At 51.8% G+C, this 27,011-nt stretch overlaps 1 protein-coding gene across 3 annotated transcripts in view; it reads left to right on the forward strand.

Annotated features, from left to right (window-relative positions):
- The window catches only part of SCARB1 (scavenger receptor class B member 1), a 79,194-nt gene extending 70,995 nt beyond the window's left edge, over positions 1-8,199 (forward strand). For 2 of the 3 annotated variants that reach the window (XM_060027887.2, XM_060027886.1), the window contains exons 11-13: positions 132-278; positions 3,397-3,525; positions 7,200-8,199. In XM_060027887.2, the coding sequence (XP_059883870.1) occupies positions 132-278; positions 3,397-3,525 (276 nt within the window). In that variant the 3' untranslated portion in view covers positions 7,200-8,199. The remainder of the gene's footprint in view (positions 1-131; positions 279-3,396; positions 3,526-7,199) is intronic. The other variant, XM_060027885.1, reaches the window with a different exon arrangement.
- Positions 8,200-27,011: the final 18,812 nt, after the last annotated feature.

Raw genomic sequence — 27,011 nt, forward strand, 5'->3', positions numbered from 1 at the left:
CATGCTCTGGCCAGTGGGCTTGAGATGGGAAAGGGGTTGGGGGACAGAGGGGTGTGGTGTGGGGTGGCGTCTGCACCCTCAGCCCACAGTACGTGGCACCAGTCCACTTGTTTGTCTTTCTCCTTCGCCAGAGCGGGGCAATGGAGGGTGAGACCCTTCAGACGTTCTACACCCAGCTGGTGTTGATGCCCAAGGTGCTGCGTTATGCCCAGTACGTGCTCCTTGCCCTGGGCTGCGTCCTGCTGCTCATCCCCATCGTCTACCAAATCCGGAGCCAAGTAGGTGGTGGCCAGAGCCTGGCCGGGGCCGAGTGGCCCCTTGCTTGCCTGCTTGGGGGAAGGAGGGGCTCAGATCAGATCCCCCAGCAGCCCCTTCCTGCTGTGCCCACGGACACCTTCAGCCTGCAGCCCGCCTCGGGCGGCAGTCCTAGGTCTCCGCCTGGGCTGGGGAGCTGTTGCCGCATCCTTGCTTCTCTTGCATGTTCTGTTGCCACTTCTCTGCCTGTTCTGGGAGGCCTGGGGACCCTCCCTTGGAGGGGCTGCAGGTGGTTTTGGATCAGGAGACCTGGTACTTGAATGGTTTGTTCTTCAAGTCAGCAGCTGCTGGCTTTCAGGCTCTGGCAGGTACAGGGATACGACAGTGAACAAGGCAGTTGCTACTCCCGGGGGAAGGGGGGTGCGGGGACTGGCATTCTAGTTGGAAAGACAGGTGGAAACCAAGTAAATAAACAGAAGAGATGATTTCACCGATGATAATAGAAAATGTGATGGGCTTAGGGCAGTGCTGTCTGATACGAATACAACATGAGCCACGTGTGTGATTTTAAATTTTCTAATAGCCACCTTAAGTAAAAGGGAATTAATTTTAATCATATCTTTTATTTAACCCGAATATATCCAAAATATCAATATGACCATGTCCACGTGTAATCAATATAAAAAATATAAATTTTTTACATTTTCTTTCTGGTTAAGTCTTTGGAATCCGGTGTGTATTTTACATTTACATCAGGTCTTGACTGGGACTCGCCCCTTTTCGAAGCCTCAACGGCCACATGTGGCTACCAAGTTGGACACCGTAGCATCCCAGGGCGTTGGCGACAACTATAGAGATAATGTCAGAAAAGGTTTCTCGGAAGAGGTCGAATTTAAGCTTAGAAGTGAATGCTCAGCACAGAGTCAGGGAAAGAGTGCTCCGGGTGGAGGAATGGCCAGTGCAAAGGCCCTGAGGCAGGGGTGGGTGAGGTGTGTTGGAGGCTCCCGCAGGGCCAGGGTGGCTGGAGGGGAGTGGGCATGGGGGCAGCGGGGGAGGAGGTGGCGTCTGAGAGGCCGACGTAGGTCATGCCTGGTCCTGTAATGCAGGGTGAGCAGCTTGGAACTGATTCTGGGGGTGACGGGAAGCTGTTGGAAGCTGTAAAGGAGAGGAGTGACTAGGTCAGTTAACGTGTGGCCGCTTGGTCTTCAGATGGGAAAGCGGAAGCAGGGGGACCAGTGAAGAGGCCCAGGTGAGCGAGGATGGTGGCTTGGACCAGGATAGGAGCAGGTATTTGGGGAAGGGAGCACGGATGGAGAAGAGCCCTGAAGAGCCAGCCCTGGGGCATCTACCATTCAGAGGCAGGAAAAAGAGGGGCCAATAACAAATGCCCCCCTTTTTTGGCCACGTTGTGAGGCATGCAGGATCTTAGTTCCCCAAATAGGAATCGAACCCATGCCCTCTGCAGTGGAAGTGCATAGTCTCAACCACTGGACCACCAGGGAAGTTCCAACAAATACACCTTCTTGATTTGCATCATTCATTCATTCATGGCATTCACTGACACCTTCACAGCTTATGGGGGGGTCACTGTGCACAGTTCTGGGGATACAGACATGAGTAGGATGTGAGGTCCGGAGACCAGGGGGCTTTAAGCAAGTTACTGCCGTCACATGGTGACAAGGCCCGTGGATGCAAGGCCCCCGGGGCAGCGGGGATCGGTGGGCAGCTACCTGGTGGACAGGGGACCCTGTTCAGTGGCAGGGAGTCTTGAAAGGCCATTTTGAATCCATGAACCAGAACCTCCCCCCCCGGTGCCCCCTGCCCCCCGAGTTGTCCTGGAGCCACAGGCCTCAGCCTCGGTCGGGGGCTGCGCAGCTCCCCTGCTGCCCCTCGGGCCACCTGCAACGCCTGCTTTCTCGCTTTAGCTCCGGCCAACAGCGTTTTCTCTTCTTCCTCTTCCTCGGAGGCAGCTCGCACGCTCGCTCGCTTAACTTGCTTGTTTGCTGGGGCGAGGACAAACCTTTCCAGGCTCTTAACCTGGGCTTTCAGACCCTTAACCTGATTTCCCTTCCAAATTCCCAGTCCTTTGGGGGAAAAGGTTTGCACTGGTGTGAGGGTACCGGGGCCTCTGGTGTTTTGAGCCCCCAGTGAACGTTGGGGGCCCGGTCCTCTGTCACTGCCCCAGCCAGAGCAGAAGGGAACTCCCTAGGGTTTTTGGGATGAATCATGCTGGGAGGACAGAGGGGCCAGAAGCCCTAGCCCCCAACCTGTGGATGCCTCCCTGGGGCCAGCATCACCGTGGGTTTCCAGGAGTGAGGGCCAGGGGAGCAGCGGTGAGGGGCTGGACCAGACAGCCTCTGCCCTCTGCCTCTCCTAATGGTCCGTCAGAAGGGGGAGGGGGAAGACGGTGAGGATGAACAATGTGAAAGCTTCCCTGCTTCACATCCCCCATCCGTGTCCCCCAAATCCGATGAGAATATCATCGTCTCTACTGACCATGGTTGAGGCCCCCTCCCCGCAGGTTTTGCTGGACGCCCAGTCGTTGAAATTTATCCCATTATGTATTTTTTGGTTTAGCAGGGGTTAGGCCTTATGTGTTTTTATGTATCTGTCCTGATAGGGGAGAAAAAAAAAAAAAAAAATGGCGTGTGGTTAAACTCAACGTATTTTAATTTCTCTTCAAAGACGTTTTTCTTGTCAAGTCATTCTTGAAAGAAAAAAATTTTTTTTTAGACAGAAATGTCGCTGTTTCTGGTCGATTTAAGATGCCACCCACTAGCTCAGTCAGTGGAGCACGAGACTTAAAATGCCACTTGCTCAGCTCTCTGAGTCTCGGCCAATCCACCTTGCCCAGCACGGCCCATCTCCCCTCCGTGATTCGGCTCAAATTTTCAGGCTGACAAACCCTTTTCACCTCAGCTTGCCCGTCTGACCAAGTGTGTTTCCTGAAGATGCTCGTCTTTCTGTCTTTGGTGAAAGACACCATCACTCCCCAGGTCTCAGCCAACTCCAGTCACTAATGGTGGTTGGACTCTAGAACTCTGTACCCCACCCTCTGCTTTTTGAAAATCGGAGAACCGTGTAAAAACCGTGTGTGTTCGGCTGCAACGTCAACTATAAATTAGCTTGGTTATCTTCTAGGAGAAGTGCTATTTATTTTGGAGTAGTAGTAAAAAGGGCTCAAAGGATAAGGAGGCCATTCAGGCCTATTCTGAATCCCTGATGACATCAGCTCCCAAGGGGACTGTACTGCAAGAAGCAAGACTGTAGGTGGGTACCAGGTAACACCTCTCGCCCCCCATCCCCTCCCATAGTGAGTAGAACTCTGGCGGCTTGAAACGCTTGGGATCTCACACATCTCTTCAGCCTGAACTTCACCTGGAGTGTCTACAGATTGAAAATACGTATTTGTGTATTTTGTTGTCTTCTTACGTTCCGAGTGATCCCAGGCGTGGTAGGCGATGGAGGGTGACTAGTGGGCTGGTGTCTTGTTTGCAAGGTTGTCTTAGAAAGGCAGGATCGAGGTTTAGGTCTCAGCTGCTTCTCAAACCTCTGGTGCGATATAGACTCTTCTGGGAAAGTCTGCGAAAAAATGCAGGTCCCCAGACATCCTTCTAGACCTCTTGGAATAGCATCATGGGTGGGGCCCGGGAATCTGTATTTTAATGGCCCCCTAACAGGATTCTGATGTGGATAAGTTTAAATAAATCCGGATGACTGGCCAAGAAAAGAGAATTTAGGCATCAGCTGGGCACCAAGTGTAGATCTAGGACTCGGTCTGAGGGTATGGTTGCCAGACTGAGCAAAAACAAGCAGCCCCAGAAACAACAACAACAAACGGACGCTCAGTTAAATGTGAATTTCAGGGAAACAGTGAATGATTTTTAGCCTAAGTGTGTCCCATGGAATTATCAGGACACGCTTCTACTGAAAAACTGTTTGCTGTTTACCTGAAATTCACATTTAACTGGCTGCCCTCCTTCATCGGGCAGCCTACCTGCGGGAGACGGAGGCTAGTGCCTTTGGGGGTTCACCTCCTGGGCTGTGTTCCTTTAGGTCTGAGGTCTTAGGAGAGCCGAGTCCCGCCAGGGGATGTGACAGGCAGAGCTCTGGGCCCTACGGTTGGGGTTTGGGCGGGGGTGAGTCGCCCTATGCTTATGCCTCGGATTATAGCTTTTGGTTTCTGAAAAATGTACCACCTCTCCAGCTTCTGGGGCTGGGCCTGCTCGGGTTTAAATAGCTTTCCTGAGAGCCACAGGCTGGGGATGAGGTGACAGCCCTACTCTTTGGGACCAGTTGGCGGCTTCCAGTTTGCTTGGATTGCCAGGGCCGGAGGAGGAGATAAAATAGAACATGGGCGCTGGGCGTGGGTGTGTTTGTTGGCAGGTACTGCCAGCCCTGCAAGGAGCGGGAGGGAGGGACCGCTGTGCCCCCAGCCAGGCTCTGGGGGGCTCCTACTGCCGATCTGGGGATAAGAGAGCCCGACCACGTCAGGGCTGGGTGTTAAGGGGGTTGTCTTCCTGAGCTTAGGGGGCAGGGTGTCCTAGCTGGAGACGAGCCCCCCGTTGCCTTCCTCTCTCCCAGAATTCCTCTTGGGACGCCCTTCTTGTGTACAATTTGGCCCCATTGGCACCCCTGCCCCCTTGCAGCCACGATTCCCTTCTGCAGAAACTTGCCTGGCGTTCTCGCGGTGCAGGGGTGGGGTCTTCAGGCACAGAGATGGGGGTTATTTGCTTTTAGCATAGATAGAGCTGGTGTTTGTGAGGTCTCAGCCCCATGGCTGCACCTCCCTGGACACAGCCAGGATGTCCTGCTCCCTGCCCCCCCCAAAATAAAAATAAAACAAAACCAAAGCTGGAGTCTCTTCGTGATTTACCAGCAGAATCCAAATGTCAAGTTATTAGGGAAGTTTTTGATTAAAGAGATGCTACTGCTCTGTCTTCTGGAAGACAGGTCAGCCTTCGGCCCGGATGAGACCCCTACCCCCCGGTCACGTGTACTTGGGGAAGGCAGTGTCCTGTCGGGTCTGCTTTAGGGGACCAGGCACCTGGGAAGCGGCCAGTGGTCCTGGAGACCTGGAATCCCTGCAGCTCGGCCTCTAGCCTGTGCTGAGTCCCTGGGGACGGTCCTATACCTTGCCCCGCGTCTGGGCACGGGGGGTGGCCTTGAGGGGCTGCTTTGCTCCAGGAAAGGGAGGACATGGGGCCTCCACTAGCCCAGAAGGGTGTTTTTGTGTGAGTAAGAAAAGACAGCTCCTCTGTGCAGACATGGCCTGCTTTAGGGCTGAGGGCTTGGCAAACGGAGTACACCCCGTTTATACCCACTTGGCTGGGTGCCCTTGTGCAGTGAATAGCCTGGACAATGGTACTGGGCAGCCCTTCAGGGACATGTTCCAGGATCACCTCTTGCAGTCTCATGATTTCTCTCGTTAATTCCAAGTCCTCATTCCTCAGTTAAACGGAAGTGTATTCCCTGAAGGTTTGTACATGTGTCTTTCTTGGGAAGACAGTTTCCCCTTTGCAATTTTTTTTTTTTTTTTTTTTTTTTTTTTGTGGTACGCGGGCCTCTCACTGTTGTGGCCTCTCCCGTTGCGGAGCACAGGCCCCGGACGCGCAGGCTCAGCGGCCATGGCTCACGGGCCCAGACGCTCCGCGGCATGTGGGATCTTCCCGGACCGGGGCACGAACCCGTGTCCCCTGCATCGGCAGGCGGACTCTCAACCACTGCGCCACCAGGGAAGCCCTCCCCTTTGCCCTTTTGAGCGAGGCTTTCTCCAGTCGTGGCTCTCTGGGCCCACATCGCTAAGAATCCCCCGCCCCCCGACCCCCGCTGTCCCATGCTGCCTGTGTGTCGGGGGGTGTGTCGGCAGAGGCGCACACCCACCCCTCCTTGCCCCTGGCTGGAATGTGGCTCGGTGCGCGGAAGCCTGAGCTCTGTCCCCGAGGAAAGGAGTCAGGAGTCCCCCAACGCTCCCCACCCAGAGTGGGGTTTGATTTACCCCACCCTGCGGTGAAGCAGGCCCCTGGGGGTTGTGAGCAAAGGCCCAGGTGGGTAGGGGCGTCCGGGGTTTTCCGACCACAGCTGCTGGGCAAGGAAGCGTCTCCGTTCTTCGAGGGGAAGGAAGCCAGGGCCTGGGGGGATGAAAAGTTGCCCCCAATTCTTATCATCATGGCTACCTTTAAAATTTTCCTTAAATTGAGAAACTTAAAAATGTAAAACTAGATGAACTGCACGCTCTGAGTTCCCTCTCACCCAGACCCAACAACCCTGCTAACATTTTGTCGTATTTCACCTTTTCCCTGTGTGTCCTTTGCCCCCCTCGCCAAGTCCCACTGCCCCTCCCCCTCTCCCCAGAGACATCCATCGCTAGGAATTTGGTGTTTGCATGTTTCTTCCCCTCTAAGTCTGTATATATGTATCCACGAACGACAGATAGTTTTTAAAAAGCTTACCTCCGTGGTGTCAAACTATATGAATCACTCCGCAGCTGGATTCCCCCTCTTCAGTTTTCTGTGTGACAGCTGTGTAGGTTGACTACGATCTTGTAACTCTGTCTTTTAAATGCATTCTGATATCAGTGGACATTTAGGTGGTTTCCAGCTTTTCTGTGTTAACGGTATTGCTTATATAAGCCCTGGACTCCTTGCTCTGCCCTTCTCACTGTATTAGGCAAGTCTCTTAGGGTCTCAGTTTCCCCATCTCTAAGATGGGTGAGAGCACGGCAAGATGGTGTTTCATGAGATTAGGAGACCCTTTGTAGTGGAGTCCCAGGAGTCTGTAGGTCACTCCAGTCTTCTCTCATCTCGAGCTTGATGGGGGGGGTGCAGATGGGGGCTCCAAGGGGGGTTTCCATGCTGGTGGAGGATGTACGGGGCGGAGCCAGGGTCCGGGCGGGGCTTGGTGGGCGGGGCTTAGTGATGCAGCACCTCCCCTTTTCTCCACAGGGTCCCGAAGATGCCGCCAGCCAGCCCAGCTTGGCTACTCAGCCAGACCAGCTCTCCAGCCCCTACACCCCGCTTCTTCAGGACTCTCTCAGCGGACAGCCCACTAATCCCAAAGTCTGAGCCACCCCCTGCTACCACATGCCTGTCGCACACTGCACACACCCCCAGCACGTGTCCACGTGTGTGCACAGGTGTGTGCAGACACTCAGGGATGGAGCCGCTGCTGAGGGGACTTGGGGAGAGGCTCGTCAACAAGGACTGTTCCGGAACCTTCTCTCCAAGTGATCCACAGGCCCGACCACAGGTGTTGTGGGCACAGGGTCCCCTCCCTTGGGTGAGCGAGCCTGAGCTCTTGAGGACTCAGGTCACCTCTCCCCAGCGGTCCTCTCCATCAGTCTCGAAACACTGCAGCCCCCGCCTGGTGGCTCGCCCAGGCAGGACAGGGCCTTTACTCCGAGGGGCTGTGGCCGCTGTCCCGAACCCTAGCCCAGGAGTGCAGACTGCTTGTGCACCAGCCAGGTGGGCCGCGGGCCGTGGCTCAGCGCCCAGCCCGGACCCGGAGCTGTGGCCACTGGACACCCATCTGGGCCTCAAAACGGAGATGCCTCCGACCACATCCTTAACCCCCTGCAGGATCGTGATCTCCCTGAAGTCTACACAGGCGCCGGATTTGGGTGTCTGCGCCCCTTCCCTCCAACCTAAACTGACATCATCATGTATACTGAGCCGGCCACTCCCTGGCTGGGGTGGCAGGAGGCTGTGCCCCGAGCCGCCCCCCACCAGGGTCCTCAGCTCTTCGGTGCCGGGGAGGAGGTGGAGAAGCCCCGGGCCCATCAGCCTGGGTGTCTGGTCGGGTGACCCGTCTGCCCGGGGCTCCTGGTCTCCAGGGCAAGCCTCTGTCTCTTTTCTACTGGAAGAGAAATGAATTTTATCATCTTTTAAAAATAATTCACAGTTGAAATAATAAACCTTTTTAAAAAGTGACTGAGTCTGTGACAGCCTGTTTGAGGGGGGATGGGAGGGCCCCCTGGGAAGTTCTGGGCTCTTCTTTTCTTAGCCAGTAGCTCCTTTCTGGTTACTGCCATGAATGTCTCTCAGGGACTGGGCTGCAGACTTGCCTTTCCCTTGTTTTAAAATTTACTTATTTATTTATTTTTGGCTGCGTTGGGTCTTCGTTGCTATGCGCGCGGGCTTTCTCTAGATGTGGTGAGCGAGGGCTACTCTTCGTTGCGGTGCGTGGGCTTCTCATTGCGGTGGCTTCTCTTGTTGCAGAGCACGGGCTATAGGTGCGTGGCCTTCAGTAGTTGTGGCTCGCGGGCTCTAGAGCGCAGACTCAGTAGTTGTGGCGCACGGGCTTAGTTGCTCCGTGGCATGTGGGATCTTCCTGGACCAGGGATTGAACCCGTGTCCCCTGCATCGGCAGGCGGATTCTTAACCACTGCGCCACCAGGGAAGTCCCTAAAATTTAAACTTGTGTATATTTAACATTTTATATAAATTCTGTGTGAATTCAGTTCTTGTTTAGAAAGCATAGCATCCACGTGGACCACTCCCCCGACCCCGCTTTTGATCGTTGAGTAGAATTCCATCGTAGGCACGTACCACAGGTTTCCAAGCATTCACGAGTTGAAGGACATTTCAGATGTTTACAGTTTTTGACGATTATGAATATAAAGCTACTAAAAACACGAATGTACAGGTTTTTGTGTGAACATATATTTTCTTTTCTTTTTCTTTTGTTTTGCTTGCGGGATCTTAGTTACCTGACCAGGGATCGAACGGGGGCCGACAGCAGCAAAAGCGCCGAGTCTTAACCACCGGACCGCCAGGGAATTCCCGATTTTCATTTCTCTTAAGTAAAATACCTAGGAGTGAGAGTGCTAGGTCATATGGTAACACGTGATATAGGTCTGTGTTTAACAATATTCATGGTAACTGCACCATTCTGCATTCCCACCATCAAGGTATGATCGTTTCACCTGCTCTGCATACAGGCTGATACCTTGGCACTTCCAGCTTTTAAAAAACTGTCGTCATTTGTAGTGGTATCACACTGTGTTTTTTATTTGCATGGAAATACATCTCCTAATGAGCTGGTGATTTCCTCTTCACCCCCAACGAATTTATGTATCTATGAATGACTGTTACTGCCAGGATGCGACCAATTTTGTCGTAGATTCTATTCTTATTTTGTATAAGTGCAGAGAAGCCTTGTTTACATAAGTACATAGCTGGCAGTGGAAGGAATATCTTAATAGAGTCACTCAATTCTTAATACTGCTGAGTAATGGGCAAAAATCAGGTGACAATCTGTCATCAAAAAGTATGTTTACTGATTTATCAGCTGACGCGTCCATCTGACCTTTCTTCACATTTGTAGAAGGCAGCAAAGTGGAAACCACGGACTTGCAAAAGAACTGCAAAAAGATTACTCAATCTTTAGATCAGTTCTCGAAGCCAGTGTTTGGGAGTGTCCCTCAGGTCGGGGCTGGAGGGCTGGGGAGAGCTGCGCCTGCCTGCTGCGGGGTCGGGGGCCTGGGGAAGGGCGCCTGCCTCCTGGCCCTGATCCCTGGGAGACCCGAAGGTGAAAAGCGTTCCCCAGCTTGAGTCTGATGACCACTGAGAGGATTGTTGACTTCCCTGTGTCCAAGCCGCGTCACAGACACCTGCAACTTTTGCATTCAGCCCTGCCTGCTCATAAAGAGAAAAAAGAGTCAATCTCCACAAAGCATTCTGGGGTGTGTGTGTGTGTGTGTGTGTGTGTGTGTGTGTGTGTGTGTCCTCCAAGGGAACATGGGATGGAAGAGGTGAATTTACCCTCCACATGTCTCATTGTGTGAATATCTTGCTTGTGAACACCTTGGTAAGGTTCAAGCTGATTTGTGTGGTTTTTTTTTTTTTTTTTGGTACAACTGTGGTCCCTAAACCCAGCCAATGACTTCATCCAGGGCTCAGAGGGAAACTGCCCTCTGGTCCCACATGGGAAGGACGGGCTGTGAGGCCACCTTAAGGGACATGGCATCAGACCTCCTCGTGGCCTCAGGAATTCTCAGGGGTGTCTTTGACCCCGAGGCTTGATTCCTACCCTCTCACTTTACACCGCAACCCCACCCACTATGTGACTCTGCTAACAATATATTTTTTTTCAATTTGAGCCACTTTTTTACTTAAATTTTCTTTTAAAAGAAAATTTTTCTGTAAAAAGTTTGTTTCTTTTGAAAAAGCAGTTTTATCTGAACTTGTGGGTCCAACAGGCAAGTTATATTTTTCTAGTATCCATGAAAATAAATACTTAACTATGTGGAATCTAAAAAATGAAACAAATTAGTGGGACTTCCCTGGTGTTCCAATGGTTAAGGCTCCCCACTCCCAATGCAGGGGGCCTGGGTTCGATCCCTGGTCAGGGAACTACATCCCACATGCCACAACTAAGAGCCCGCATGCTGCAACTAAGACCCGGTGCAGCCAAATAAGTAAATAAATATTTTAAAAAAAAACCACTAGTGAATATAACAGAAAAGAAACAGACTCACAGATGTAGAGAACAAACTAGTGGTTACCAGTGGAGAGGGGGAGGGGGAGGGGGGAGGGGGGAGGGGAAGGATAGGGGTAGGGAACTAAGAGGTACAAATTACTATGTATAAAAAAATTAGCTATAAGGATATACTATACAGCACAGGGAATACAGCCAATATTTTACAACAACTATAAATGGAGTATATAACCTTTAAAAATTGTGAACCACTATGTCGCACACCTGAAACTTACATAATATTGTACATCCTTTATCTCAATTAAAAAAGAAAAAATAGGGCTTCCCTGGTGGCGCAGTGGTTGAGAGTCCGCCTGCCAATGCAGGGGACACGGGTTCGTGCCCCGGTCCGGGAAGATCTCACATGCCGCGGAGCGGCTGGGCCCGTGAGCCATGGCCGCTGAGCCTGCGCGTCCGGAGCCTGTGCTCCGCACCGGGAGAGGCCACAACAGTGAAAGGCCCGCGTATCGCTAAAAAAAAAAAAAGAAAAAAAAAGGAAACATATTAAAAAAAATACTTAACTGTTAAAGCTTAAAGATGTTCCTCCAGGTGCTACCAAACCTGCCCTATTTGAGAACATTTCACTGTGCCTATCGTGTCCTGCACTCCCTCATCTTTCCACTCTGCCTGTGGAATAAGTGTGTGGAAGGTTCCCCTCCTCTGTCTGGCTCAGTCCTGGCCATCATCAAAGACTCAATTCCAACTATTGCCCCTCCTCCAGGAAGCCTCCCTGGTCACTTCTGCTCACTCAGCTCTCCCCCCTCTTGGAATTCCTGGGTTGCTGCGTCTGTACCCTAGATGATACTAGAATGTTCTAGAATACTACAAGTCCTAGCTCCAGTTGCTGGAGCCCCTAAACCCCAAAGGCCTGTAATGTAATCCCTGGTACCTGCAATTGCACGGGAAACTGGAAAATTGCTTAACCAAGATGTTTACTCTCTATTCCTTCGCTAACTCAGATGGTCACTTTTTCCACCAGTATTTATCGAGTGCTCGCTATGCACTGTGACTAAAGTTACCAGGGTGGCTTTTCTCGTCTGAAAAAAAAGGGAGAGGGATAATCTAATACCTGCCTGGCAGGGTCAGTGTGGCATTCAAAAGAGTCGGCGGCCCTGCGTGATGGGTTCAGCACTGGGGACCCTGCATTCGAGCCAACTGTTCCAGAGCTGTCCTGACTGACGCCCCTGGGGTCTCTGCCAGCCTGGCCCACTTGGCTCCCACAAGTGTCCTGTGCGGTCAGTTTTCCAAGCAGCGGCCTGAGAGGTCTTCCTGAAATGTAAACTATCAGTAGGTTCATCCCTTGTTTAAATCCTTGGGCGGCTTTCCCACACCTGGAGGATCAAGTTCTCGAGGGCTGCTGGGAAAATCCTTCCCGGTTTCTGGCTGCGATTCGGCGCTTCTGGGCAATTCCCGGAAATTCCGGGCTCGGCCACTGGGGGGCGAGCTGCGCACACAGGTTGTTCAGAGGTCCGCGTTCTCAGAGGTGCTGAGATCACCTCTTACATGCCTTAAATTGTGAGGTGTTATCTGGGGGTCACAGTCTGGCTTCAGGAAATTGCAACCTCCAGAGATTTCATTTTATGCCTATGTCTGAGCATTTTTTTTTCCTGGGAAGCGTTTTCTTAATATTCTTCAGATTTTCAAAGGGACCTTGACGCTCTCCAAGGGTCCCATGGGCAAGAGTGACACTCCTAAAATAAAACCAGGGTCATGGGATATTCGCGCTTCCTTAGCATGTAAAGGAAAGGGCTCTGGCCTTGGAGGCAGGCTGCCTGCATGTGCCAGCGGCTGCGCAGCCTTGCAGCAATCTGTAACCTCTCTGAGCCTCAGGTTTCCCACCCATGAGAGTGAAGATCGCTGCTCTGTGAATCCCCAAGAAGCCTTGTGAGGGTGGAATAGAAATGGCGGTGTGAGCATGCTCTACGGGGTCCAGGACCATTGTGAAAGATCTCAGATGCTGCGCCTCCGGCAAGCATGTATTTAGATACCTACTGGGTGCTGAGCACTGGCTGGGCACTGAGAGGGAGTCAAACTGGAAGACCAGCAGGTACTAGGTTTTGAATGCGAAAGTATCCGGAAACCAGAGGGACTCAGAAACAGTCAAAAGGTGTCTGTTTGGATTTGTTAGAGCACCAGTGTTATCTGCCGCAGAACAGTGGTGGAAAAAGCAGGAGAGGTCCCTGCCCTCGTGGGTTTATCTTCGGGTGGGGGAGACAGTGAACAAGTAAATGAATAAGTGAGATAACTCCAGAGAGTGATGGGTGCAAGCAATGAAAGAAAACAGGTGCTGTGAGGAGAGGAGGTGTTTGGGGGAGGGAGGTGCTACTTAGATGAGAGACGTGTCCTCTGAGAAGGGCCATTTATGCTGATTCCCGAAGGATTTTGAAGGGATCAGGAAAAGAGCCCGTTAGGAACTGAGAACTGCACGTGCAAAGTCCCTGGGGTAGCGACACACAGACCAGAAATGAGTGGGGCGTGGCTGGAGTGTGGTAAGCTGAGAGGCTGACGAGGTTGGAGAGCTAAGCAGGGGCTAAACACAGCAGGGCCCCGTAGTTTGGATTTTAGTACAATGGGAGCCATTGGAGGGTTTAAGCTGGGCAGGAACGTGATCGCTGATTGGCTGTATGGGGAATTGCGGTGGGGGGCAGGCGGGATGCAGACACATTCGGCAGGAGGCGCTCTACAGTTTACAAAGTCTCTCTTGACCCCTGCTCTTGCCACGGGACCCTCGGAGGCCCCGTGAGATGGTGGGGCAAGAGCATCAGGCCAGTTTTACAAGTGGGGAAACTGAGGCACCTTCCTGGCTTCTCCGTCCTTTTTGCTGTGTAAGTGATCCCTTTAGGGGAGGCTGCATCCCTTTGCTTTTCACTCTCAAGGCCCCTGCCCTTTGGGCTTTGATCTTTATTTGTGTGTAAGCAGTTGGTTACGCTCTGCCCCCGCCCCCAGACTGTAAGCTCCTGAGGGTCGGTGCTGGGTCTGTGAGGCTCCCGGCTGCATCCCCGAGGGCCTGGCTGGAAGGTGTGTGTGCAAAGTCTCTGCGGAATAAAAGAACGACTCGTGGGGAGTGGTGGCGTTGGGGGGTGTGGCTGCCGGAGGAGAGAGTGCAGAGCCCGCCCACGTGCAGCTGCCCCACTCCGCACCCCTCCCTCCTTTCCCCCCCTCACCCGCCTCCTGTATTCAGGCCTCAGAACCCGCCCAGGGCGCCGCCAGATGCTGGAAGTGTAGGCTTTGGTCACCAGGGGGCGCTGTGGGCTCGCCCTCCGAACGGCAGCTCTTGGTCCAGCGTACAAAGACCTGGGCTCACCTTGGGCCTGTCTGGCCAGCCTGGGGGCCTGAGCCACGTCTGAGCCACGTCTATATTTTGAGGATCTGGGTATATTAAAAGTAAAAAAAAAAAAAAAGAAGAAAGAAAAAGAAAAATTGACAGACCAGGGCTGCATAACCTGTGCTCCTTGTATGTTTCCATGGAACATGTTAAGAGTCTCTACACATAAAAATATGTGTAGCATTCCTGTGTGAAAAATAGGGTCTATAAAGTTATTAATTAGCAATGTCCACAGAGGGCAGGATTAGCTGATGGGAAATGACTACGATTCTTTCAGTCTGGGGGGCCGGGCTCAAGGACAGTACGTTCACCCTGGTCTGGAGAATGGCTCCTGGTGAATGCAGGGCCCAGGCCATGGGGCTGAGGGCTTCCTACGTGCCATGCACTGTTTTAAATCCTTGATCTGAGCGCCTCTCATTTTCCTCACAACCCAGGTAAACGCTATTATCGTCACTGTCCTCCTTTTACAGAGGAAACAGGTGCAGAGAGGCAACGTAAACGCCCAAGTTTTTGTTTGTTTGTTTTTAAAATTATTTATTTATTTATTTACTTGGCTGCATTGGGTCTTAGTTGCGGCCTGCGGGATCTTTAGTTGAGGCATGCGAACTCTTAGTTGCGGCATGTGGGATCTAGTTCCCTGACCAGGAATCAAACCCGGGCCCCCTGCATTGGGAGTCTTAGCCACTGGACCCCCAGGGAAGTCCCTGTCCAAGGTCTTATGGTTGGAAAGTGTCAGGGTCCAGATTTGAAGCTCAGCGGGCAGGTCCAAGGCACGTGTGCTCAGCTGCTGCTGTCTTCATCTCCTCGTGGTCCAGTTAACCAGGACTCGTGACTGTTGCTGGGGCGTCTCCACCAGAGACTCCTACTCTCTTGTATCCCCTTCTGGAATCACGCTGGGGAAACCAGCTTCGAGGAACGTCATTTCCAAGCAAACTGTACAGACGGGTCCTGATTCTGGAGCATCTGCGATTGAAAAACTCATTTACTCCAAACTCAATCCCAGCTCCATCCAGCGTGTGCCCAGCGACTGACTCCTCCGGAAAAGCCTCCAGCAGGGAACATGCAGGCTCATTCCAGAGAGGTCGAGAATGGGAGGGGAAGAAGAGGATTAAGAATAAACATTTCTAAAAATAGCGCTTGGCTCTCTCATACCCACAACAAAACTCCAAAGGGAGGGCAGGGGAGACTGGAGGAAGCCACCCAGGACTTTTGCCAGAGGGACGGCTACGGTCCACCGCTTCGGTGGGAGCCATTTCTCTGACTTGTCTCAGGTGCCAGCTTCTGAGGGTTCCAGGTCTGGCGTGTCTTCCCAGAGGGTGAAGGCCAAATGGCTGTGTCTTGGAGTCTGGAGTCATGAATGTTTCCAGATTTTATGGACACATTTGCCGTGAAGCCTGAGCTGCTGCAAACTTGGCAAGATCCGGAGTCTTCGGCTAAGCACGAAGGGGGGCCTTCGAGACGGAGGTGTTTGTTTTTGACTTTAAGCGACAGATGTGGGAACAACATTAGCCACGATGCACATTTCTGCAAACTGGATCTCGCTTACCTCCTCCACTTCCATTACAAAATGGGACTTCCACTGCCCTGGGAAAGCGTCCCAGCAGATGGGTTGGAACGCTGTGGTGTGGAAGGCATTCACGTGGTGGCCCAGCCTGTGGCAGGCTTTCAGAGCTGTGGAACATTCTTCTGGTCTCTGGGACCTTCTGTCTGTGTGTCTTCCATCTGCTATTCCCTGGGCTGCTGGAATTGCTTGCATTTTAGGGGACAGGAACTCCCAGATGAGACACTAAGATCTCTGGTCCTGTTCATGGTATGCTCAGCCCTATGGTCTCCAGCTGTGGCAGCAGCTGCTGTTTGGGGGAAGGATGTGGTTTCTCCCATGAGATCAGCCCCAGAGATTAGGCAGGTGGTGGGGTTTGGAAGCCAGAGCTGTTTGCAAAAGAGGCCTGGACATGCTGTGTCCTGCAGGCAAGTCACTTTGGCCCCCTCGGCACCCCTGCCCCCTCTTCTTTCCAGCAGGCACTCTAACTCCTGCTGCGTTGATTTCACAGGTCCTCATGGGGGTCACACAGAAGGACATTTTATGCACTTCAAGATGAAAGTAGTTTGAAAATACTTTATTTTATTTAAGAAATTTTTTTGGCCACGTATGCAGGAATCTTAGTTCCCTGACCAGGGATTGAACCCGTGTCCCCTGCAGTGGAAGCACAGAGTCTTAACCACTGGACCACCACGGAAGTCCTGAAAAGACTTTCAAATGTGTCACAAAGTACTCCTGAAACAAACAGGAAGGTTCAGGACGCAGTTTATCTAAATATTTACAAGGTCTAGTAGAGCTGAGCTGTGAAACTGTACATCACCAGGAGATGTCACTGTCACACACGGCATGGGCATTCTCACACTTGAATCATCCGGTGGCTATCCTATTGTGAAAAACTAGCTTCTTTAAATGGTGTGTTAGATCAGTGGAGGCGAGTTCAGCCCACAGAGCAAAGCAGCAGTGTCAATACGCCCAGAAGCCCAGATGTTTGGTCTCTGGGTAGGGTAGCTAGTGGGGGAAGGTTTTACCTGCCCAGAGCTTAGCTAGACAGCGGGTGGGTACGCGTGGGGACGGCCGATGCTTTCCTTCCCCAAAGTGGCACATTTTCAACATTTTTAAAGGTACACGGTTGACACCATTATTGCTAAGACTTCAATGGAATTATGTTAAAGTGTGAAAGTGAGGCTGTTACATCTGTAGTTAAAGAGAGCAGGATTTTGTGTCTTGGGTTCTGGGCTAATTGACACCCCTCCTTGCAGACTCCAGTCCAGGCTGCCTTTCTGTCATCTGAGAGCCTAGCTTTGTCTTCAGTCATGCTGACAACTGCCTTATGGGAATGCAGGCTGTTGCTGCCAGGTCTTTCCTTTTTTTTTTTTTTTTTTAATTTCAAGAGAAAATGGTTTTTGAAACCCTGAAATCTCCTGATTTTTAATTATTGGCAACATATTCCAATTTAATAAAATACTGTGTGGGCCGAAGCAAACATGCCTTGGACAGGACTTCGTCTATTTGTTTTTGAGCAGTATTTGCCTTTGCTTGTTAGTTGTGTAATTTAAGTATAAGTGACCGTGGTGATACGCCCCTTTCTGGAGGTGTGTAGGTAGGTGTCTTGCATCAGCCCAATTCACTGAAATGAATTTTAATCTTTTTTGGGGGCAGCGTTGCATAGCTTGTGGGATCTCAGTTCCTTGACCAGGGACTGAACCCGGGCCACGGCAGTGAAAGCCCGGAATCCTAACCACTAGGCCACCAGCGAACTCCCAGAATGTGTTTATCTTATGTACAAACAGGGTAGAACAGCTCATACTTTGGGGTTTATAAATGGTAATGGCTGAGTTACTAGTTTCTAGAGTCAAACAGAGCAGGGTATTGGATCCCAGATCTGCTATTTACTAGCTGTGTGATCTTAGGCAAGTCACTTAACCTCTCTGAGCTTCAATATCCTCATCTATAAAAATGAGGATAATAAAAATACCAATGTGGTAGCCATTGGTAGTCTGTACACCAAATCTTTTTACTTTCACCTTCTGGGCACCTGGGAGGAAGGTACTTCCTGGCCTCTGCATGGTTGGATAGGATCATGTGATTCATTCTGGCCAATGAGATGAGAGTGGAGTATCACTTCTTGGGCTGCAGCATTTAACTGTGGGGTTGAGAACCTTCAGAACTCCTTTTCTCTCTGCCCTTGTGACAGGCAATGTCTGAGATTTTGGGTACTCCACCAGCCCAGGTCCTGGAATGAGGACTCCACAAAGTATGGCCCTATGTTGACTTCTCTAATGTGAGCAAGAACTAAACCTTTGTTATTTTAAACTACTGAGATATGGGGGATTGTTTGTTACTGCAGCATAACCTAGACCATCCTGACTGATACAACCCACCTCCCGGGAATGTAGTAAGGATTCAATGAAACAGGCCCTGGGGGATAGAGTAGTGAACAAAAGAGACCAAAATCCCTGACCCACCGAGTTTCCTTTCTAGCCACCCGGTGGCTGTCTCCTCCAGGTGGATTGAAGGAAAGTCCACAGATGCAGGGAAGCAGGGATTGGGGAGCCCCTCCCCTTGGAGGAGGAAGCAGGCAGGTTGTGGTCAGGTTACCCCAGGCTGCCCACCGTGATGTCATTAACAGCCAGGCCTTGGGCAGAGGCCGGTACTGACACTGCCTGGGGAGCAGGAGACACAGAGCTGGTACAAGACACATCTGTGTGAACTTGGGGAGGAAGGCACCGCACATCTCAGAACACCTAAAGGTGTGAAGCTTTTAGTTCAAGCTCTTCGATACCTAAACCAGGAAGCAGGTGAAAAGAGGACGTGGGGAATTTCTGGGAGGACGCTAACATTTCAAGTGCCTTTTTATGTGCTTAGTGCTCTTTAATCTTAGGCCTTTCAGTCCCTACAAATTCCTCCTACAAGGAGAAATTCATCCCAGATTACAGGTGAGGAAACCAAGGCTCAGAGAGGTTGAGTGAGCTGGTCAAAGCTGCACAGCAGGGTCGTAGGGCAGCTGGGCTTCAAACCCAGGTCTTCTACCCTCAGGTCCTATGCTAACCTCTCATGATATTCTTGGGAACAAGAGGAAAACACAGACAAGACAGCCTTGGGGCCCCTTCTCTTCTCCCAGAGAATCCAGCCAAGGCCATCTTGTATCGTTCCTTTTGGTTTCGATGATTTTTGCCCTGGTGACTGAGAACTGCTGTGTTCCGGGCCCTGCTGGACACCCTCATTCCATGATCACAGCGCCTCACAGAGGCCCATTATACAGAAGAGGGCACCGAGGCTCAGGGAGGTGACCTGACTTAGCCAGTGGCCAGCTGGCTTGGGGCGTCTTTGTGGAGATGATTTGGCTCAGAGCTCGGGGACAGGTAAAGGGTCAGCGAGCTTCAGGTGCATGTTCGCTGGGGCCCATTGGCAGGGAGCCACCATGGCTGTGTCTCCGGCCGTGACCCGGGGCAGGTGAATTCTAGGGTAACTCCAGGCTGGTGTGAGGTCATCACCCAAGGGAGAGGAATGGCCGTGGACCAGACCAGAGGGTGCAAACCAGTGGCCTATAGGATTGTTGTCTTTGGCTTATGCAGTGTTTAAGGAGGGTGGGACCTGAATTAGTGGCCAATATTTAAAAATCAAGGGACTTCATGGAAAAATCTGCATTTCAGCTACTTTTGCAAAATCTAGTAAGGATCTGGCCACAATGGGCCCTCGTGCCTCCCTGGCAGCTGTCCCCGTCCCCCTCCCCTGGGGTCGTGGCTGCTCTGAGCAGGGACACACATTCTCCGTGTCACTGCCCAGGCCAGCTGCGCTCGATAAATGCTGACGTGCCCTGGTGGCATCTGAGCCCTCAACCTTGCACTGAACCTGAACTCTTGGGACAGACTTTTAGAAGCTGGCAGGGGGCTGTCCAGGATGCGGGAACACGTTCTGAGAAGCAGGGCAGCGCCTCATTTCCATCCTGCTGCCACCTTGAAAACGACCCCTCGACGCTCCAGGTTTTCTCTTGAGTAGCAGCATTGAACAGTGGGGAGCAAACCAGATTGAGGGGGCGTGGGACGGAGCCAACGGTAATGATGATGATTGTGTGTCCCCTCCCTCACGATGTCCATGTCCTCATTCCCAGAACCTGGCTTGGTCTCTCCCCCGCCTCCATGCATGATATTCCTTCCCCAGCCCCTTTCCCTGTTCCCCTGGCAACAGCTCCGCACTGGTGCCGGCCCCTGGCTGCCTCACCACCCCTGCCCAGCATTGCCCACGTCTCTGTCCGTGGTTCCTTTGATTAAAATCTCCTAAACCACTGGGGCTGGCTCCTATCTCCTGCTTGGTGTATAAGGGCCATCTCAGCTCATTCCTGGGGCAAACTCGTGGGGCAGGTTTATGAGCCCATTTTACAGATGAGGAAACAAAGGCCCTGAGACGTCAAGTTGCTCACCCAGTGTGACCAGCTGGCAAGCGATGTGGCCAGGATCTGAGCCCAGGCCACCCTCTTCCCGGGACCCCTGCGTCTCCCTGACTGCCGTAGTGACTGGGCATTCCTACCTGGGGAACCTCCGTTTCCTGGTCTGTAAAATAAAAAGAAAACGTAATAACAGTCTCAAAGGGCAGATGAGAAAACTCAACTGAGACAGGGTTGGTTTTTGTACTTATACTCCAGGATAGGCTGCTTTCTTTCTTTCTTTTTTTGGCCGTACCACGCAGGATCTTAGTTCCCCAACCAGGGATCCAACCTGCGCTCCCTGCAGTAGAAACGCGGAGTCTAAACGACCGGACTGCCAGGGAAGTCCCAGCATGGGCTTTCATATGCTCCCCTTTCCCCGCCATCTAGAAACTATAGGTTGTATTCCCTCCTTTTAGAGGCCCCCCCGGATGTTTAAGCTATTGTAGTTGTACATTTTCTTCACAAAGTGGGTAGCTATTTCTAGATTCTTCTCAACCACCATCAAGGCTCTTTGTCTTCTCCAACAAACTCACCAACCCCTCCCCTCTCATCACCATCACTGTTGACCTTTGGACCGGACAGTTCTTTGTGGTGGGACCATCTTGGGCATCAGCATCTCTGGTCTCTACCCACTAGATGCCAGTAGTGCCCAACCCTTGGTTGTAACAACCAAAGCCGTTTCCACACGGTGCCGAATGCCCCCGCCCGCAGGGGGAGGGCAAAACCACCCCTGGTTGAGAACGGCTGGTTGAGAGTTTGAGTTTTCACTGGTTTGTGTTTGGAGCACTGAGACTTCCAAAGCGTGAATTCACTCGGCCCTTTTTGCTCCCAAAGTGTCAGGTTCCCATAAATGTTAATCTTATGAGTCTGACTTTTGGTTGACCCCTTTCTGCTGTCCACCAGTTCCAAAGGGGTGTCCAGGTTTCTTTCCTGCGTCATTCCAAAGCCGCTGCGTGCCCTGTCCCCAGGCACCCCCTCCCGGAACCCTGTTCCCTCTGAACTTCGGCAGATGTTTCTTCGGCTCTTAAGGACCCAGAGGAGTTGCAAAATGGGATTTCCTCCAGACTTTCTTCCCTCGACCTCTTTGCCCCTGAACGGAATTAATTTCCTGGGGAAAAAAAAAAAAAGCACTACCTTTCTCCTCTATGCTCATAGCAAACCGTTTTGCAGGACTGGAGTTGAAGCCTTATTAATTGTGATCAGGGTGAAGTGCACTCCGATTTGGGGATGGGGATGGATGGGACGGGGTTGGGGTGCAAGCCCAGCTGATGCCCTGAAATCATCACTTCCCTGCCATCTCCCACCACCCTGTGAGCTTTGTCATTGAAGAGGCAGGACACACACGGAGCCCCCAGAGATTCATTTGTCTCCCCTCATTTGCAAGCGCTGAATGAAATCGTTCAGCATTTCCTCGACAGGACAGAATGCAGCAACTCCAAACGAGCTATTTATGGGCCATTTTTTTCAGCATTACTTGCATATTATAATTAAGAGATAATGTCAGTGGAATAGAACATTGTCACCGGGTAATGGCTTCCCGCTGCTTCCGAAATGTCAAGGCAAAGTCACAGCATTTATCAAAAATAAATGTTGGCGGGAAGACGCGATGTTTGTTTTCACAGCAGGGACATTAATCCTGGGACAACGTTACGGCAACGTCTTTATTTCTTCTCTCTGGAGTGATGGATGCCAGTGGATGGTCGTGTTTGACGGATGCGGGGTCTTGCGGATACAGAGGGAGGCCAGCTGGGGCAGGGGCGCCGGGGGCAGGGCCAGGTGGCCACGTTTGGATGGGATTGGCAGGAGGGTTCTGGCCCTGTCACTGCCCAGAATCAGCAAATTCACTCTCCACCGATGCGCTGGAGGTGGCCTGTGGGGGGTGTCCTGGTTCCCGATTGGGCAGGGCGTCTTCTGCAGCTGGTGGTGGCCTGCTGATTGGGTGGGGAGAGGGCGGACATGTGGCAGAAGGCCTCCTCTCTGCCTCCTCATTGGTGCCCGGGGACAACCTCAGTTTCTGCATCGCTACCCCAGAGGGAGCCAGCCCGGGAAAGGGCAGCCGAGACAGCGGGGACACTGACGACTCCTGGTGACCCGGGCACCGTCCGCACTGCACTCTGGCACAGGGACCTCTGACTCTCCAGGCAGCTTTCACAGCTGGGCTTAAGTGCATGCTCAGCTAACACCCCTTCCGCACTGCTGCCCAGTGATCTTTCTCAAGTGCACATCTGATCGTGCAGCATACGGTTGAAATCCACCCGCCCCCCGGCCCCCAGGATAAAGTCCTAGCTCAGAAATGGCTCCAGCACAACTTTCTCAACGTCCTTGCCATTCTTCCAAGCAGCCAGGCTCTGTCCCCGCAACAGGCCAAGGCCTTTACCCTTGTTCCTTCTGCCTGGGACACCCTTCCCTGATTCTACCTACACACAAACGTCACCTGGCCGTCTCCCACTTCTTCATTTCAACAACTGCTCTTCCAGGAAGCCTTCCCTGACCTCCCAAGCCTGAGATATGTGCCCTTCTCATGTGCTTCTCCCACAGCCCCTATACTTAAGACCTTCACTTAATCACATTGTCATAAGTACTTGGATCTTGGTCTGTCTCCCCCCTTTCAACGGTGGGCTCCAGGAGGGCCTTGCCAGCTGTTCTGTCCTGGATACAGAGTAGGTGCTTAAAACTTATGTGTTGGAGCAGCTGAATAAATGATTGAAGGGCTGGAGGCCTTTTATGTGAGTTTGTATCAGTCATCTACTGGCAAAATAATGCTGTGTAACAAATCGCCCCAGATATTGATTACCTCAAACAATAAGCATTTATTTGATTCAAGAATCTGCAGGTCAACAGTTGGGGCTAGACTTGGCTGGCGGTTCTTCTGTCTCAGCTGGGCTCCTGCACATGTCTGGGGGTGGCTGGCTGTTGGCTGATCTTGGGTGGCCTCTGCATGGATTGCTGGGAGAGCTCTGCTCTGTTCCATGTGTCTCTACCAGCAGACTAGCCTGGATGTGATCCACGGTGATGGCGGAGGTGCAGGAGGGCAAGCAGGAATTTGTTCATCTTGCAAAACTGGAACTCTGTCCCCATTAAACACTAACTCCCCATCCCCTTCCCTCAGGCCCTGGCAGTCACTCTTCTACCTTCTGTCTCTATGAATTTGACTCCTCCAGGGACCTCATATGAGTGGAATCATGCAGAATTTGTCTTTTGGGGACTGGCTTATTTCACTTAGGATAATGCCCTCAAGGTTTATCTATGTTGTAGTGTGTCAGGATTTCCTTCCCTTTTTCAAGGTTAAATAATATTCCATTGTATGGCTAGACCACATTTTGCTTATCCATTCGTCCATTGATGGAAATCTGGGTGGCTTCCACCTTCTGGCCATTGTGAAAAAAGCTGCTATGAACACGGGTGTGCAAGTATATCTTCGAGCCTCTGCTTTCAATCCTTTTGCGTATAGAGTTGATCCTTGAACAATGTGGAGGTTAGGGGTGTGGACCCCCACTCCCAATTGAAAATCTGAGTATAACTTTGTAGTCAGCTGTCTGTATCCAAGGTTCTGCGTCCATGGATTCAACCAGCCCTGCACCGTGCAACCCTGTAGTGTACACGGTACATTTATTAAAAAAAAAAATCGGCATGAGAGTTCAAACCCATGTTGTTCAGGGGTCAACTGTATACCCAGAAGTAGTTTTGCTTGCTCACAAGTCGTGTGGCTTTAGCCTAGCGGGAAACCCTTTGGGACGTAAAAACTGATCCACACATTTGACAGAGCAGCAGTTAATTGGACAAGCTCTGTACTGGGGCCCGACGGTTTGGTGCGGATCCCAGCTCTGCTGCTTCCTAATTGTGTTTTCTCAGCTGAGTCACCCACTCTGAGCCTCAGTTTCCTCCTCTGTGAAAGGGGGATAGTACGGGCATCTATTCAGAGAGTATGAAGATTAAATGAGAAGGTGTTTAGAGCCAAGCCTGGCACAGAGTAAATGACACCCATGTGTTGTTTTATGCAAAGTTCTTGCCTTGTTTTATGCAAAGTTCCTGCCTTTGACCCCACCCCTGATGTACTGCTAAGGGTGACGTTTTTCTGCTCTTTCTGAACGTAGCCAGGGGTTATCTGTCCTGGGCAAACCCCAAGGACAGCTGGGTTAGTTCTTGGTGACAGGCACTGACACAGTGCCCCTCTGCTGATGTGTCCTGCTGGGTCCTGGGGAGGCGAGGGGCCCGGTGACAGTGCAGCCTTGGTTGGGGGGGGAGGGTTTCCTGCCACAGCTGTTCGGCTCCCCGATTCAGGCCTCCGTCGCCTTCTCTTCCCCTGGTGCAGATTGCAATTTGGGCCCGCCAGGAAGAGAGAAATGAGCTTGCATAATAGAGGAACATTTGGTTCTTTCGGGCTGGGCCTGGAGAAGGTTTTTGTGCTGAAGTGTGCAGTGCGGGGGCAGAATGGAGATGTTTCCTGTGTGCAGGGCTGGAGGGAGCCCAGTCCACCTGGAGGGATGGAGACACCGAGGGCCAGATGGACGTGAGGGGCGGGAAGCTCCCCCAGGAAGGGCAAACAGGGAGGGGCAGAGGGTCCGTGACTTTGCTGTTTCTAGCAGACAGGAGGGAGGGCTCGAGGGAAACCACACAAGGCGGCACTGTGGCCTCAGGGGCTCTGGGCCAAGTGAGCGGCCACAGCGGGCTGTCTCTCCTGGGGCCTTTCGGGGCACTTCCTTCCTACCCCAGAGAGATCTGTGTCCCTGGCGCGGAGTTGAACCTGAAATTCCCGATCCAAGGGAATGGGGTCTGAGCTGCACCGTGGGGCCTCTCCAGGACCACCAGGCCAGGCTGAGAGACACAGACTGACCAAGATGTGGATGTGACGCCGCCACCCACAACTGGACCCCTGGCTCTGGACCCCGTCCCGGAGATGGGACAGTCACCCCTGTCCCCTGCAGAGATTTAAGGTGGAGGTGGGGTCAGAATCGTGACTCTGGGAGGGCTTCTGTAACTCCCGGAGTGTTGCTTGCATGCCTGACCTGGTTTAGTCTTCATGACAGTGTAGGGAGGTTGGGGACAGCTTCTCGTCTTTTGACAAGTGTTTACTGAACACCACCGCTGTCCTAGGCCCTGTTCTAGGGGCCGGAGATGCCACCACCGCCAGGAGCAGAGTAGGAGCCACACACAGGAGGAAGTTATACTCCGGTGGAGAAGCAGACACTGAGCAAAGAAACAGATAAACAAAGATGGTCACATCTGCATAGAGGAATGCACACTAGGGCTCTGTTTTTCACCCCTCCCTGCATCTATGCTCTTTGCTGTGTGACTTGACACTTCTGCTCACCAAAGGGATAGAGCACATTTCTCTACCCTTTGACTGTGGGTGTGGCCACGTGACTTGCTTTAGCCAAAAAAAGAAGTGGAAGTGATTCTGGGCTAGCTCTGTCCCTTAAGGGGCTTTGTACTTTTCTGCGCCTTTGCCATGGTATGTGACAAACACACCCCGGATTAGCCAGCTGATCCAAGAGGGTGAGACACAGGTGGAGCAGAGCTAACCAGCCAGGCCCCAGCCTGGATCAGGTGACCCCTCAGATGCAACTGACAGATGTGTGAATGAGAATGCACGACTGTTGTTTTAAGCCACTGAATTTAGGGGTTATTTGTTACACAGCATATTGGTGGCAATAGCTAACCGATATAACCAGCTATTGGTAAGTGCTATCATTAACTCCATTTCCATAGGCAAGGAAACTGAGATGAGGAGAGATTCTTGATGTTACAGAGTCGATTTGGCCGAGTCCAAACAAGAACCCAGCTGTCTTGACTCCAGCTTGCTTACTCATTCATTCAGCCCATTTTACTGAGCACCTACTACATGCATGTAATTGTGCCAGCAGCTAGAGACAGCACAATGAAAAAGACATTCATTCTGCAAGCAACCACTGTTAAAAGGGAACTTCTCATACACTACCAAATGTAAAATAGATAGCTAGTGGGAAGCAACTGCATCACACAGGGAGATCAGCTCGGTGCTTTGTGACCACCTAGAGGGGTGGGATAAGGAGGATGGGAGGGAGATGCAAGAGGGAGGGGATATGGGGATATGTGTATACGTATAGCTGATTCACTTTGTTATACAGCAGCAACTAACACAACGTTGTAAAGCAATTATACTCCAATAGAGATGTTAAAAATTTTTTTTAAATAAATAAAATATTAGATCTATAGTCAAGAAAATAAATAAATACACTCCTCTTATTTAAAAAAAAAAAAGACAACTTCTCTTTTCTTAGAGTTTCAACAGAAATCTGAGAATCGAGTCCCATCACCCCAGGGTATGTCCCCACCCTGAACCGATCATGGCAGTGACAGGATGTGGGGCTGCGAGTGGCTGGGCTAGATCACGTGTCCACTCTCTGAAGCTGGGTGAAAGTCATGACCCCACCTGACCCATCCGGACTGAGAGATGATTTTCCCCAAAGAACAAGTGTTGCTGTTAAACCTTAAGAAGGGGAAATAGATGCTGGGAAGATTAGAAACCAATGATGCTCACCTCAGACCTCTGGGGTCCTGAGGAAGACCTCCCAGCAGCTCTGTGGTCCTCAGTGAAGTCCCCCAGGGTCCGTGGCTGCTCCAGGCCACCCTCCGGCCTCTGACGTCCCTCAAGGGAGCTCAGCCTGACTCTCGGAAGATCAGATGCGATTTATTCCTGGCATCTGTGCTGCCACTGGCGGCGAGGTGCTTTGCAGCAGAACAATAAGTTACAGGGCCATTTATCTTGTTGGCGGCTCCTGATAAAATGAGCAGCCTGAAAAGACAGGGCCTTCAATGAACATGATCGGGGCTGTTCATTTAGAAACCAGAAGACCTTGAAATTGGCTCTAATTGAAGGGGTTAGCAGCACGGGGTTTGGCTGGATGTGTTGAGGGTGGAGACACCCCACCTCCGGAAAGGTTGCAGAGATGGGCAGGCCTGGCTTTGAGTCCTGGCTGTGCCCCATGTTTGACTGTGGGTAAGCTATG

This window comes from Delphinus delphis, chromosome 13 (genome assembly GCF_949987515.2).
Source record: "Delphinus delphis chromosome 13, mDelDel1.2, whole genome shotgun sequence".
Classification (NCBI taxonomy): Eukaryota; Metazoa; Chordata; class Mammalia; order Artiodactyla; family Delphinidae; genus Delphinus; species Delphinus delphis.